The 15913-nt window shown below is 35.2% G+C and overlaps 1 protein-coding gene across 7 annotated transcripts in view; it reads right to left on the reverse strand.

Moving 5' to 3' along the window:
• Positions 1–15913, reverse strand: part of TRPM7 (transient receptor potential cation channel subfamily M member 7) — a 162677-nt gene that overhangs the window by 79399 nt on the left and 67365 nt on the right. For 6 of the 7 annotated variants that reach the window (XR_010323572.1, XM_064295199.1, XM_064295200.1 and 3 more), the window contains exons 5-11: positions 14884–15097; positions 12824–12948; positions 6934–7105; positions 5586–5760; positions 4022–4145; positions 2920–2992; positions 1102–1202 (exon numbers count right to left, since the gene is read on the reverse strand). Coding sequence is in view for 6 of the 7 variants with exons in the window: in XM_064295199.1 (XP_064151269.1) it covers positions 1102–1202; positions 2920–2992; positions 4022–4145; positions 5586–5760; positions 6934–7105; positions 12824–12948; positions 14884–15097 (984 nt within the window). In the remaining variant the exon portion in view is untranslated. Of the gene's footprint in view, positions 1–1101; positions 1203–2919; positions 2993–4021; positions 4146–5581; positions 5761–6933; positions 7106–12823; positions 12949–14883; positions 15098–15913 lie in introns of those variants that run through there. The other variant, XM_064295203.1, reaches the window with a different exon arrangement.

Raw genomic sequence — 15913 nt, forward strand, 5'->3', positions numbered from 1 at the left:
AAGAAGCTGATAATGCATAGCCTTAAAGGCCATCGTACGTGCTCTGGAAGAATGAAAGTAAAAAGGATGTTACTGAAATAATACAAGACAGGTGACAGTAGATTGGACTAGGGTGGTAAAACTAGGTATTTTGAAGGTAGATCTGAGAAGATTTACAAGTAGATTTGGACTGGAATACATGAGAAAGAGAGAAGTAAAGGATGACATTAAGGTTTCTCATGTGAGAAAATGGAAAGTGCCATTTACTAAGATGGCAGAATTGCAGAAGAAACAGGTCTAAGCATCCGAGTTCTCTTACATACAGAGCACTATATCCAAGCCTTCATTCAGCTCTAGGATTTTGAGAGATGTTCCTGGGTGGTACAAGCAGTTAAGCACTTGACTGTAAACCGAAAGGCTGGCAGTGTGAGTTCACTCAGAGATGCCTGGAAAGACAGGCCTGGCAATCTGCTTCCAAAAGGTCACAGCCTTAAAACCTTATGGAGCAGTTCTACTCTGCACACACAGGGCCACCATGAGTCAGAAAAACTTAACGGCAACTAACAACAACATATATCTATGGAAGGCAGTGGTGACTCAGTGGTAGAACTCTCACCTGCCATGTGGGAGACGGGCTCAATTCCTAGCCAATGCATATCATGCACAGCCACTACTCATCTGTCATTGGAGGCTTGCATGTTGCTATGATGCTGAACTGGTATCAGCAGAGTTTCCAGATTAAGAACAATTAAGGAGGCCTGGCAATCTACTTCTAAAAGTCAGCCAGTGAAAACCCCATGGATCCTAACTATCTGATCTACAACCAATCATGAGGATATCATCAGTCTGGGCAGCAATTCATTTTGTTGTGCATGGGGTTACCATGAGTTGAGGGCCAACTCAATGACAGCTAACAAATATATACCTTATAAATAACAAGGTTTTATCAAGAGAAAAATATAAGTTATTAAATTCTACATGGACCTGAAACTTGTGGAAAAGTTTAGCTATATCAATTTTGCACTTTTGAAAAGGAGGTAAAATGCCAAGTTAGGTCACAGTTGTAATAAATACTTTGGTATTAGTATTACATTTAATTGTATATATAGATTATGTACATACCAGCCACTGCTGCCCATAAACAAATACATGATTTTTGGCAATGTCAACTCTATCCCATGCCAGTGTAAGGATAAGCTGATCAAATGCTGATGCATTAGTGCCTAATCAAATAAAGAAAACAATTGAAAAGTTCAACTAATTTATCTCCATTAAAACATGAACATTTACAAATTCTCCCCACTCTCCTTTAATTAACTTACACAGCTGGTGTCAGACACCACCTGAAGCAGCTTGCCCCTGAGAGATAAAGTTACCCAGGGTTGAGGACTTTTACTTTCCGATTATGGAAATAACATAGGCTCATTGCACACCATTCAAAATGCAGAAAATGAGAATAAACCAAAAATCATGTTTCTATAATAGAGACATTACTGATTGTTTAGATTCTGAAAAATATTCTTTCAGGTGTACAAGCTCACACATATACTTTAAATTATTTATTCCAAATTAGGACCATACCATAAATTAGTGTTTAGCAGCCTGCCGTATGCACCTTAACATAGATTAGACATACCTTACGTAGATTAATATCTCTTGAAGGTGAGCCACAATTTATTTAACAAATCCTTCTCTTAGTAAATATTCAGGTTATTTCAAATTTTTTGCTGAGTATGTTTTTGTGCATATGTTTGACTATTCAAAGAGAATGGTTTTCTAGAAGTAAAATTGCTGGGGGGAAAATTTTCTATAGTTGTTTTAATTTACTTTTATTACTAAATTGTTCACCATCTTTCCACATTTCCTCCTCATGCATTTGTATTCTTCAGCAAATATCTTTTACATAAATTCTAACTTATTCTTCCATGAGGTATTCATCTTTTTATTAACTTATAGCCATTCTTTGTGATCTTCCCAAGTTATTTCTGTTTCTTATTTTCCTCTATTATAAAATGGGGAAAATAATAGGAAATATACATCTTAGGGTTGCTGTAGCGATAAGATGAGAAAACAACATAAACCACATAAGCCCAGTGGTTAGAACACAGAAAGTATATGGCAAGTATCAGGTGCTCTCTTTTTATGTTTTTATACCATCCCATTTATCTTCTTCTTGATGGTTTCTGGGTTTCCAATTTCTTATGATCTTTTGGTCCCAAGATAACATAAATATATTACCTCATATTTTATTGTAGTATTTTTTAAAATTTTGACCTAATGACAATTTGGTCTAATATTTGGGAAATTCTTGTGAACGACAAGACGGTGCCAACTTGCTCAGCTCCTGCCTGCGTCACTTCATACTTTGACTTTCAGGTACCTGGATGGAACACCATTCTGATGTGTAATTTTTAAAAGATTTTTCCCAGTATTGTTATATGAGTTGCATGTCTTTAGCAAAATGGGAGGGAAAGAGTTCAATGCTTGCACGTCCATCAGCCTCTCAGTCCTAGAAGATACTATTAGTTTTCACATTCTCCCTTCAGAACAAAACTAGCATGTTGAAGAATACTATGTCTAATTTCTATCAACAAATACCTTAATAGCTTTAAACACTAATTTTCTAGCCGATTAAGAATAAAATGCATTCTTAATACTTTTAATTATTTACTCAAAATGGAATACATTTTAATGGGACAACTAGATGGCTATGATAGCATAAACCCTGCTATGAATTTTAAAAAATGTATTCTACAAATTAAAAAAAAAAAAAAGCCTAACTTACTATCAAAGAAAGCCATCATTATGTCCTTCACACACACACACAAAATATATATATTGAAAAACGTATTTCCCAAGGATTTAGTCAAATTAAAAAGCCCTATCTTATATAAACAGGCTGTAAATTAAAGACCTTACAAATAAAAACATTAATTGTACCTTTTAGCAGTGCAGTAAGTATTGCTACATCTATATCTTGATGTTCATCTGATCCAATGTGAAAAACAGTGATCTATATAAAGATTAATTTATAATTATGCCATTATATTTTTAAAGATAATGTATCATAAAACAGAAAATAACTTCAAACTACATGGGAGACATATAGATATATTTTTTTTAATTTTTGGTAAAAAACGGTATTTCGAACCCTTCTTCCCCACCTCACCCCCAACCCCCAAAAAAGAAAAATTAAAGACCTGGTTTAATTTACCAAATAAAAGGGCAGGTTACTCAAAATGTCTGGCTTTATATTACATTCATTATTTTACCTATGTTATGTTCCTTACTAGAGTATAAGCAACTTCTGCCTGAAGTTATGTGTTACTCATCAAAGTAAATCCTACAGTTCCTTTTATAGTATGAACACTTATTCAATCCAGTAATACATATGTTATTGGTTGAGAAATGCCTGTTTTGTTCAATCCTTTCACTGAAAATTTCTGTAAATCACTGAAGGTAACATCAACAGAAGTTTTTATTTAATAACATTTTTCATTGAGTAAAACATTATTATAACTCCAGTACAAATTTTTTATTTCACTTCATTTCATAGTGTTCAAAAGCTGGCAATGAAAGAACACAGCAAATTAGATCATGGTATTATCCATCTACTTAGAGCTGTTTGAAAATTTTATTGTCGAAAACTTAAGCCCGTTTAGGTGACTGAAACCAGGCAGCACCGATCTTTTTCATAGGCCTGGACACTCATTGAGAATAAAATTGTTTAAAAAATTTTTCCCAAATATTTTATCAGAGAAGCCACTAACAAATCTTTAGAGTTCTTCCTTGATACTGGACATAATTTGTTCAGATCTAGTTATGAAATGTTTCCTAAAACAGAACTATAAATATACTCTGGTCAATACCATATAAAATCTACAATCCTTCTTCCATGATCTCTCTCAGCTTGTACAGAACAATGATATCTTAACATAGTTAAAAAAATTTTTTTTTAATTCAACTTAAACATATTTTACCAATTTACAATGTGCTTTGAATGAAAGAAAGAAAAAAGCTTATTCTGCTGAAATCTACTTACAAGTTCCTTTTTTTTCATGCACTCCATCAGTGTTTGAAATAAATGAACTGCTTCACTCTGGCCAAAATTAAACGTTTTTTTGATAGTTGAAATAATATCAGGCTCTGCTGCATCAGGAAGATTCCTGAGGTAAGAGGAAACATACTTAATCCATTGATTTAATCCTCCATCTATCCAAGACCTTTAAAGATACTGTACTAACATTACTTGTCCCTAAGTAAAATTATTTTCTTCTCTAAGCACACTATAACTGAAACAAAAGAGTGATTTTTCTCTGAATTACTTTGTGAAAATTTTTACAAAGCCTGTGTTTTCACTCTAAGTACTCTCACATTTTATGAGGTATTATGTAAAGAGAATTCCAATATATTATGGTATATAAAGCAGTACTTCAGCAAGACGTTTTAAACATGAACACACACATTTTAATTGAGTTTTTTGAATGAGTAATGTATTTACATGGTTCAAAAACAGAAAATAAAAATTGAATGAGACATGTGGCAACATCTACTGTACTGCTTAAAGGATTTTTAATTTTTATTTGTAAGATCTTCAATTTATAGGCTATTTATACAAGACAGCCTTTTAATTTGGCTAAATGCTTGGGAAATAAATTTTTCAATAATTTTTCTTTGTGATAGACACAGTGATACTATTCTTTGGCAGTATGTTAGGCTTTTTTTTTTTTTTTAACTTGTAGAATATATTTTTTAAAGTCCATAGCAAAGTTTACGCCACCATAACCATCTAGCTATCCCATTAAGAAAGTATTACAGGTACTACATTCTTAACTGATAATAAAATATAAAAATGTAAAGTCACAGTGGAGAGTTTCCCTCCCATCTACCCAGTTCCCATCCCAAACCTCTTTAGGAACTATTACTAGTGTGTATAACTTTTCAGAATCTCTTTATACACATATGTACAAATACTTGTCTCCTTTTTATCTACATAAAAGGTAGCACAATGTACATTAGATACACAAATCTTCCTTTTTCCATGTACATATTTTGGTACTCTTCCTAAATCTAATACACAGATAACATCCTTATTCTTTCTTTCAGCTACAAACTTAATTGTGGAAAGAGAATCAATCACTCTGCGGAAGTACCATAATTTATTTATCTAGAAGACCCCTTTTGATGTTTTATTTCATTCTAATCATTTACTATTACAAACAACACTTTAAAGAGCAACTTTATACAGGTATCATTTCACATATGTACATCTGTAGGATCAACTCCCAGAAGTGAAACTATTGGGTCAAAAAATATATGCCTCTGTAACTCTGAAAGATCTTCTTAAATTGCCCTGTATGAAGATTGTTATATTTTAATTCCTTCTAATAATGCATGAGGCAGCCTATTTTCTCAAGTTTTACCAAAGTATTACATTGAACTTGATATTTTCATGCTCATTAAACACTGAAATAAATTCAGTATTTTCAAACCACAAGCCTCTTTACATAAAGCTATTAAAAATTATATAAAAAAAGCACATAGAAATTACGGATTGAAAAATTTTAATACTCATACACTTATATTTGTTATTCTCATACACTTACCCTCCTTCTTCGGTTTGTTTATAAATATATGCTAGTAGATCTGCAGCTCTGCCTGTTCCTTCACATACAACTACTGGAACAGGGGGACTTTCCTGAAGGTATTCTAAAACTGTGAGGATAACATTGGGCCCACCCTCAAATATGAGTGCCATCACAGGGACACCTTGGCCAATTCCTAAAGCAAGTAAAAGTTAAATTTAAAAAATGGCAAAATTCAATTAATTTAATCTTTTATTCACTCAATCACACAAAGAAAACCAAAACATAATTTCCTGTAAGTGCTGACTTTACTTTAAGCACTCAATGTGATACCTGTTTGGCATAAATAAAATAATGAATAAATTACTTTTTCATTGATAAAACTTGAAAATCCAACATATAATTTAACACACATACATCAAAGAATTCATATACTCACTGAAAAGTAAAAATCGTGTTGCTTATTTTACTAATTGAACTCTTCAAAACACCGATTTTTGCTTTTAAAATACCCTGCACTGCAATGAGAGAATACAAAGTAAAGGTAACTGTAGAAATAAAACTTTTCTGAACTGTAACATATGCTGTGACTTCACCGTTATCTAAACGGACTGTCGTGTAATTTTGTACTTTCATTTCATGTTAGTCATGGCGCTCACCTTCTTGATGTCCTGGGGTTACAAAATTTCTTCTACTTAAAATAAAAATCTAGATGTTGAACCATGACTGGAAAGGAAAATCAGTTCCAAGAATACCAACTTTCAAGACACATCTGCCAAAGACTGATACCTACTCATTTTATAAACTTAACCAAGCTAATTCTTACTTTTTAACAAGTGATTTTCTTTCTTTTTTCTTTTAATTTTCAATCTTGAATTTCAAAGTCGTGTACTGGAATATATGACATACCGAGAATATTTGGCTAAAATGGGGTTGCAATGGTAACAGAGCTTCCACTCAATATTTTTACTTTGGCTTCAATACCTGGGTTTTTACCCTATTTGGCCTCAATCTTCTTTTATTATTTAAAAAAAAAACCCCATCGCCATTGAGTTGATTCCAACTCATAGCTACCCTATAGGACAGAGGAGAACTGCCTCATAGGGTTTCCAAGGAGTGGCAGATGGACTTGAACTGCCAACCTTTTGGTTAGCAGCCAATCGCTTAACCATTCTGCCACCAGGGCTCCTTCTTTCACTAGGTCTTCTTGTTTTGTCTAAGGTTAGCCATTCCTGGTTGTTTCATATGCTATCTCACTACACGATGAAAATAGCACTTCAAAGAACATACTGATTCTTTTTAGAATGTTGCTGGCAATTAATACAGCCCAGAATAATTTCAATAATAACAAATTTATAAATTCCCTTACTAGCATGAATTCTTTGCTGATTAATAGTTTTTTCCAGTTCTCTTCTCAATCTGACTTCTGCCCCATACTTCCCAACAGTGCCATCATCCACCAGTATGAAATGGGAATGTAGATTATTCAGAACATTCAATTTGCTCAAGGGGTTCAATAAAGTTTGATAAGGAGCAACCACCTAAACACAACAGCAAATGTAAGAGTTAGTGGACAGGATTAAATATAATTTCAAACAAACTTTAAAATAATCTGTAAATAAAAGAGGTAAAATTTTATTTTACATATGTAAGCAAGCAAAAAATTTAAGACTATATAACAAAGCACAGAAGAAGCTTAATCAATAAAGAACTAAACTGTACAGTTATATTTTGGTCCTCATTGAAAAATCATGTATTTCATCATCAAATGCAAAGGAAGAAACAAAATCAGCAATCCCTTTTCAATAGTCTCTTGATAAATATCTATGACCAATTCACACATCTTTATTAAGTAAACACTAGCATTTGACTCCTACTCCTAAAAAAAAAAAAAAAATTTTTTTTTTTTTTTTTGTTAAAAACTCCTAGTGACAATAAAATAAATTCTGAACATCCTGTAGTCATTAAAAACTTAATTGTAAAGACTGGCATGATATGGAAAAGGTGTGATATAATGTTATACAAAAAAGGCAGAAACCAGAATTGTGCCAACACTATAATGGCAATGATTTGTAAGTATGAGTTTATTTTGGGGAGGACAAAAAGAACACCACAGAAAAAAAATTTTTTTTCTTGTCTTTTATAAAAGTGAGGTCATACAATATTTGTCCATTTGTGATTGGCTTGTAACGCTCAGCATAATTACTTCAAGCACCATCCATAATGTAACATGTATCAAGACTTCATTTCTCCTACTGGCTAAATAGCATTCTATTGTATGTGTGTACCACAAGAGCTATACCACGTTGCATTTCTACCAGCAATGGATAAGGGTTCCAACTGCCCTACATTCTTGCCAACATTTGTTATTTTCAGTTTTTTGTTTGTTTGTTTGTTTTTATCCTGTTGTTGTTAGATGCCACTGAGTCAGTTCCAAACCACAGCAATCCTATATACAATCAAACACTGCCCAGTACTATGCTATGCTCACAATCATTGCTATATTTCACACTATTGTTGCAGCCACTGTGTCAATTCATCTTGTCGAGGGTCTTCCTCTTTTTCGTTGACCCTCTACCTTACCAAGCATGATGTCCTTCTCCAGGGACTGGTCCCTCTGGATAATACGTCCAAAGTATGCGAGGCGATGTCTCATCACCCTCGCTTCCGAAAAGCACTCTGGCTGTACTTCCAAGATATATTTGTTTCCATCATGGTGGGAGTGAAATGGTACCTCACTGTAAGTTTCATTTGCATCTCTCTGATGGCTAATGATGCCGAGCATCTTTTCATGAGTTTGGTGGCCAAATGAATGTCCTTCCCTGATGAACTGTTTGTTCAAGTTCTTTGGCCATTTTATGACCAGATTATTTGTCCTTCTGTTCTTAAGTTGTGGAAGTTTTATATATATTTTGGTTATTAGATTTCTGTCAGATACCTGGTTTCTGAAGATATTCTCCCATTCGGTAGCTTGTCTTTACACATTTTTGGTACTCTCTTATTTATTTTGCCTTTCGCTATTTGTGCTTTTATTAATCCATTGTTGAAAGCTAGGCCTAACAGCGTTGCCCCTGCTTGTTCTTCTAAGAATTTTATGGTTTTAGTTTGCCTATTTAAGGTCCTTAATCCACTCTGAATTTGTTTTTGTGTATGGTGTGAAGTATGGATCCTGTTTCATTTTACTGTATGTGGAAATCCAATTTTCCCGGCACCATTTATTGAAGAGACTCTTTCCCCATCGAATGGACTTAGCACTCTTGTCAAAAATCAGCTGACCACAGATGTGTGGGTTTACTTGTAGACTCTCAATTCTATTCTACTGATCTATGTGTCTATCGTTATATCAGTAGCAAGCTATTTTGATTAATGTAGTTATATACACCCGCTCCTCACTTACTATATGGTGAGGATTCAAAGACCAGTTTGTTAAGACTAGCGTTATGTAAACACGGAGGATTTTTTTCCATTTTCAGATTGTCCATTTGTCCAATATTTTTAACTTAGAAAACATGATCACAGAAATAATAACAGCTAAGATTAACTGATGTGTTCATCATTATAATGAGTCCAGTTATGGATTATTCCTCTGTGGAGAAGAAGGCTTGCAGGAAACAAGGCTGGATAAGGCCGGGCTTTGTGATTGGAGAGCCCATAACTTAACCACTTCCCCGTTCCTCCTGTGCTGGGTCAGAGCTTCCCTCCTGGAGCTGCCTCCAGGGCTCCACTCCCACCCTGGCAACCCCTGCGTTCACTATCCCATCTGGAGCCTGCACTACTCTCTGGGCCCAGTAAGTCACCAAGGCTCGGGCTTCCTGCAAGAGTGCTGGGAGCCTTGTGGCACAGCTAGCCCCATCGTGGCAGAGGCTACAGGCCTAACTTGGCTCACTTTGGGATGTCATTCAACTTGCACACATTTCTTCCAAATACTCCCTCCGATGCCTTTCCTTCCTCCCTTCCCACCCCACAGCAAATTTGGGCTGCAGGGGCTCCGGCCGCAAAGGAGCTAGGAACCTGGAAGAGGCTGCCTCAGCGATGCCTGCGCATCTCCCCAGAGGCTGTGCTGCCCTGAGGCAGCTGGATGCGGTGCCCGTTAGCAGGAGGGAGCAGACGGCGCAGGGCAGTGCAGTCCAGCTTTCCACAGGCCACCCGGAGATCCTCCTTGAGGGAGAGGACCTCTACTGCAGTTGCTGCTATGCTCATCACCTCATTAATGCACAAAATAGATAAAAGATCTTTTACTATTGGTGTAAATGTGAAATGTTGGATAATGAGACAGTCACTAAGTGAGAAATAGGTGTAGTATGTTTCAAACTCAGGAAGTGTGAGCCTTCCTATTTTTTTCCTCTCTTTCAACATTGTTTAGCCATTCGGGGCCTCTTGCCATTCCATATAAAGTTAAGGATTGTTTTTTCTATTTCTGTAAAGTACGCTGTTGGAATTTTGGTCAGGATTGCATTGAATCTATAGATCACTTTGAGTAGTACTGACATCTTAACGATATTAAGTCTTTCAATCCACGAACATGGAACATCTTCCCACTTAAATGTTCTTTAATCTCTTCCAGCTCTTTTTTTTGTATTTTTCATTTTATAAGACCTTCATGTCCCTGATCAGATTTATTCCTAGGTATTTTATTCCCTTAAATGCTACTGCAAATGAAATTGCTTCTTTAATTTCCCTTTCAGGTCTCTCATTGCTGGTGAATAGAAACCCAACTGATTTTTGTTTGTTGACCTTGTGCCCTGCAACTTTCCTAAATTCCTCTATTAGCTCTGGAAGTTTTCTTATAGACAATTTGGGATTTTCTAAATACAAGATCATATCATCTGCAAAAAAAGATAATTTTACTTATTCGTTTCTAATCTGGATACCTCTTATTTCTTTTTCTTGTCTTACTGCTCTGGCTAGGATTTTTAATGCAAACTAAATAGAAGTGGTGAGAGCGGGCACCCTTCTATTGTTCCCAATTTCAAGGGGAAAGCTCTCAGTCTTTCTCCGTTACGTATAATGTTGGCTGTTGGCTTTTTATATATGCCCTGAATCATATTGAGGAATTTCTCTTCTATTACAATCTTCTTGAGGGTTTTCATCAAGAAAGAGTATTGGATTTTATGAAACGCTTTTTGTTCATCCATACAGATGATCATGTGGTTCTTTTTACTGCGTCTTACTGATGTACTGTATTACATTGGTTGATTTTGTAATATTGAACCATTCCTGCACTTCTGGAATAAATCTCTTAGTCATGGTATGTGACTCTTTTAATATGCTATTGGATCCTGTTTGCCAGTATTCTGTTAAGGATTTTTGCATCTATATTCATAAAAGATATTGGCCTGTAGTTTTCTTTTCTTGTGGTCTTTTGTCTGGTTTGGGTATCAGGGTTATGTTTGCTTCATAGAATGAATTAGGAAGTATTCCTTCTCTTATCTGTTGGAAGAGTTTAACAGTGTTGGTGTCGACTCTTCACCACATGTTTAGCAGAATTTCCCAGTGCAGCCATTTGATGCAGGACTTTTTTTTTTGCTGGGAGATTTTTATCACTGATTCGATCTCTTCACTTGTTATGGGTCTATTGAGACTATTTCCTCAAGTCAGTGTGGGTAGGTTTCGTGCTTCTAAGAATTTGTCCATTTCATCTAGGTTAACCAATTTGTTGCCATACAGATGTTCATAATTCTCTTTATTTCTAAAGGGTCACTTGAAATGTTCCTCTTTCATTTCTTATTTTGTTTATTTGTATCTTTTTCTCTTCTTTTCTTTGTCTACCTAAAGGTTTATCAATTTTATTGATCTTTTCAAAGAACTGACTTCTGGTATTATTCGCTATTGTTTTTCTGTTATTTTATTTATTTCTGCTCTGATCTTTGTTACTGCCTTTCTTCTGGTAGGTTTAGGCTTAGTTTGTTCTTCTCTTCCTAGTTCCCAGAGTTGTCAAGTTAGGACGCTAATTTGAGATGTTTCTTCTTTTATTACGTAGGCATTTATTGTTACGTGTTTCCCTCTAAGTACTGCCTTTGCTGCATCCCTTAAGTTTTGGTATGCTGTGCTTTCACGTTCATCTGACTCTAAGAAATTTGTGATTTCACTTTTGGTTTCTTCCTTGACCCGTTGGTAGTTGTTTAATTTCCATATGTTTGTGTATTTTCCAGGTTTTTTTCTGTTACTGATTTCTAGCTTCACTCTGTTGTGATCAGAGAAAATACAATGTATGATTTCAATTTTTAAAAATTTATCAAGACTTGCTTGTGGCCTAAAATATGGTCTATCCGGGAGAATGATCCATGTACTCTGGAGTAGAATATATATTGTGCTGTTTTGGGGTGAAGTGTTCTATATACAACTATTAAGTATAGTGGCTTATAGTGTCATTCAGGGCTTCTGTTTCCTTGTTCTTTCTAGACATTCTGTCCAATATTGAAAGCGGTGGTGTATTTAAGTCTCCAACTATTATCGTAGTACTATCAATTTCTCCTTTCAATACTACCAGTATTTGCCCTCATATTGGGTGCACATATACTTAACGATTGTTCAATCTTCGTAATTGACCCTTTTGTCACTATATAATGTCCATCTGTTTCTCTTCGGACAAATTTTGTCTTAAAGTCTACTTTGTCTGATATTAAGATTGCCATCCCAGCTCTCTTTTGGTTATTATTTGCATGGAATATTTTTTTCCATCCTTTTGCTTTCAATCCATTTGTGTCCTTGGATTTAAGCTGTGTCTCTTATAAACAGCATATATAGCTGGATTTTTTTTTCATCCGTTCTGCCACTCTTTGCCTTTTGACTGGAACATTTAGCCCATTTACATTCACTTACTTCTGCCATTTTGTTTTCTGTGTGTCTTAAGCCTTCTTTGTCTTTGTCCTTTAGTGCTGCCTTGCTTTTCTGTTTTGTTGGTTTATTGTAGTGAGCCTCTTTGGTTCCTTTCTCCTTTTCCTTTTATGTATTTTTTTTAATACATTTTCTTAGTGGTTATCATGAATATTACATTTAAAAGCTTGTATTTATAACATTCTAGGGTAAGTTGGTACCAACTTAACTTCAGTAACATACAAGAAATTCTATACCGTTCCTCCCCCTCCCCTTTTGTTATCACTCATTACATGTTCATATAGGAAAAAAATTACTTTTTTAACTAAATCTGAAAAGTATGGTATGCTTGTGAATATCTTAAGTTGATTTGCATTACTCTTGCTATAATTTTAATTAAACATACATTCAAAGATTACAAATTTTTAAAAAATCATTCTTACATCTCTCCCAACAAGATCATTTCTATTTTCAATCACTCCCCATGGAGCTATTCCAATAGTGCAAATCTTTCGAGATGATCTGGAAGCATGTTCTTGGAGGGCATCACCAACATGTTTTGCCACACCTGTACATACAAAATTTTATTTTTTTACTTGAAAGTCTTTATTCTGCTGAGAACAATCCTGGGCTCAATCTGTAACATTACAGTTTGTGATATTTCTTTACACATACAAGATATTAAGACAAAAACAGTCCAGAAGCTTAACTTGAAACAGAATAGCCAAGGACCAAAAAGAAAGTAAAAAAAAACAAAAACACCCACAATGATCAATCACTATGACTACCTGAAACGCATATAAAACTATCTTTTACCACATTGTTAGGCCTAGTCCTTTCTCATATTCCTCTTTTAAATGATTTTAAGTTACTGTTCTACACATTATCTAAAAAGGTAAGATTATGACTTGGTGGAAAGCCCACAAGGAAAACACACAACCAGTAGCTACAAAAGTTGTCCAACTGAATTAAAAAATGGAGAAAAGTACAAAGACAAGTCAAAAGAGCATAACCAAAAAAAACCAAACCCAGTGCCAGTGAGTTGATTTCAACTCATAGCGACCCTATAGGACAGAGTAGAACTGCTCCAGAGACTTTCCAAGGAGCATACAACTCCACGTTATCATTCAATTTGATCTCTATACTGCATTAGATCTCATCCCTCAACTGGATTATGAAAAGAGCACCTTCACCGGTCTTTCAACTTCTGCCTTGCCCACTCACAGTATATTTTCAAAACATCACCCAACTATCTTTGCTCTTGTCACCATTTTGCTTAAAATCTTCCCCTCTCATGCAGAGTAAAAGTCAAAGTGCTTACAATGGCCTAAAAAGCCTTATATAATGATCTGCCTGTTGCCCCTGCTATTTACTGTACTCTTCCATCGCTACCAGCTGCTCATGACTTTCTGACCTCAGGACACAGCCCTTCTTGCTTATTCCACTCAACCTACACTAGGCTCATCTTTCTATTCTTCCAACATACTAGCTATTTCCTCTCCTTTATATGATCTGCCCCAGTAATTCTTATATCTAGTTCCCTCATTTTGTTCCATCTCTATCCAAATGTTACCTATCAGTGAAGCATTTATTGACCATATAAAATAGTAGTCCCTCAGCCATCCCTTCTCTGAGTTTCATGCGTCTCCACAGCATTTATCATCTAACATACAGTACTCAGTAATCTGTTAAATATCTGCATCTCCCTGTCTAGAATATAAGCTCCATGAAGGTAAATATTTTGTTTCTGGGACTGATGTATTTCCAGCAGCCAGAAGATTACCTAACACACAATAAGGCTCAAAAAAAAAACTGCTGAATAAGGAATCTGATGTTTGTAAGGTAATTTATGTAAATAATTATGTTTTACTCTGGATATTAAAAATTAATTTTCCTTCCTTACATCCAACCCATACATGTAATGGGGAAGGCTTAAAATGAAAGGTTAAGGAGAAAAAAAAAAAAGTGATAGTATAATTACATTTTGAAAATTGTTTCTTACTCTGCCTAGGCAATGGATTGCTGTTTTTATCAATTTACCAGTACTCAAAAAGTAACTGGAATAACACTTTGCTCTAGACTAGGGGTTGGCAATCTTTTTTTTTCTGTAAAGAGCCAAACAGTAAATACGCTAGACTTTAAGCGGCATACAACCTCTGTCAAAACTATTCACCTCCGCTGCTGCAGCACAAAAGCAGCCATAGATAATATGGAAACAAATAGGCATGACTGTGTTCCAATAAAACTTTATTTATAAAAACAATGAGCGAGCTGGATTTGGCGCGTGGGCTAGTTTACCAACCTTAGCTCTAAAGTGAATTTTTTTAAAAAGCATAAATCAAAATCAAACACTTTTACAGTAACCATTTTTACCTGGAACTGTAGATTATTTAACAGAAGAAATCTTTACATTGATATTTCAGTGCTGATATTATTTCAAATATCTACTTCATTTTATGAAAAAATTACAAACACACTAAGATTCGTACAATCATCACATTACCTGTGTTTACTCCTCCAGTTAAAATCCAGGCTCCAGTTGTGACTGCAGCTTTAGTAAGACCCTTTCCAATCAGCTGCTTAATTCGTGGATGAAGCTCAAATTTCTGCATGCCCCCATGTACAGAGATAACAAGTTTGGGTAATTCCATCTGCCATTCTTTAAGCAGAAGTTGCAGAATGACCTCAGGTTTGGTGTCATATGATAGCCTCACATACTAAAAAAGATAAAATGGGCAGTTGAGTATGTTCAAAAGTTTCAGAATACAACATTATATGCTTTCAGAAAAATTGTATTTGAAGCAGAGTACATAAAAACAGGTTTCATAGGCTACTTTCAAAGTATTTACACTTCTAAGAATAGCAATATAAAATGATTTTAAAGTCAGAAAAATCATTCTATGAGTTTCAAAAAAGTGTTGTTGTTAGGTGCCGTCAAGTCGGTTCTGACTCATAGTGACCCTATGCAAAACAGAACGAAACACTGCCTGCTCTTGAGCCATCCTTACAATCTTCATGCTTGAGCTCATCGTTGCAGCCACTGTGTCAATCCACCTCACTGAGGGTCTTCCTCTTTTCCGCTGACCCTGTACCCTGCCAAACATGATGTCCTTCTGCAGGGACTAATCCCTCCTGACAACATGTCCAAAGTATGTAAGATGCAGTCTCGCCATCCTTGACTCTATGGAGCATTCTGGTTGTACTTCTTCGAAGACAGATTTGTTCGTTCTTTTGACAGTCCATGGTATATTCAATATTCTTCGCCAACACCACAATTCAAAGGCGTCAGTTCCTCTTTGGTCTTCCTTATTCATTGTCCAGCTTTCACATGCATATGATATCACTAAAAAATACCATGGCTTGGGTCAGGTGCACCTTAATCTTCAAGGTGACATCTTTGCTCTTCAACACTTTAAAGAGGCCCTTTGCGGCAGATTTACCCAATAAAATGCATCTTTTGATTTCTTGACTGCTGTTTCCATGGCTGTTGATTGTGGATCCAAGTAAAATGAAATCCTTGACAATTTCAATCT

The sequence above is a fragment of the Loxodonta africana genome, chromosome 12 (assembly GCF_030014295.1).
Source record: "Loxodonta africana isolate mLoxAfr1 chromosome 12, mLoxAfr1.hap2, whole genome shotgun sequence".
Taxonomy (NCBI): Eukaryota; Metazoa; Chordata; class Mammalia; order Proboscidea; family Elephantidae; genus Loxodonta; species Loxodonta africana.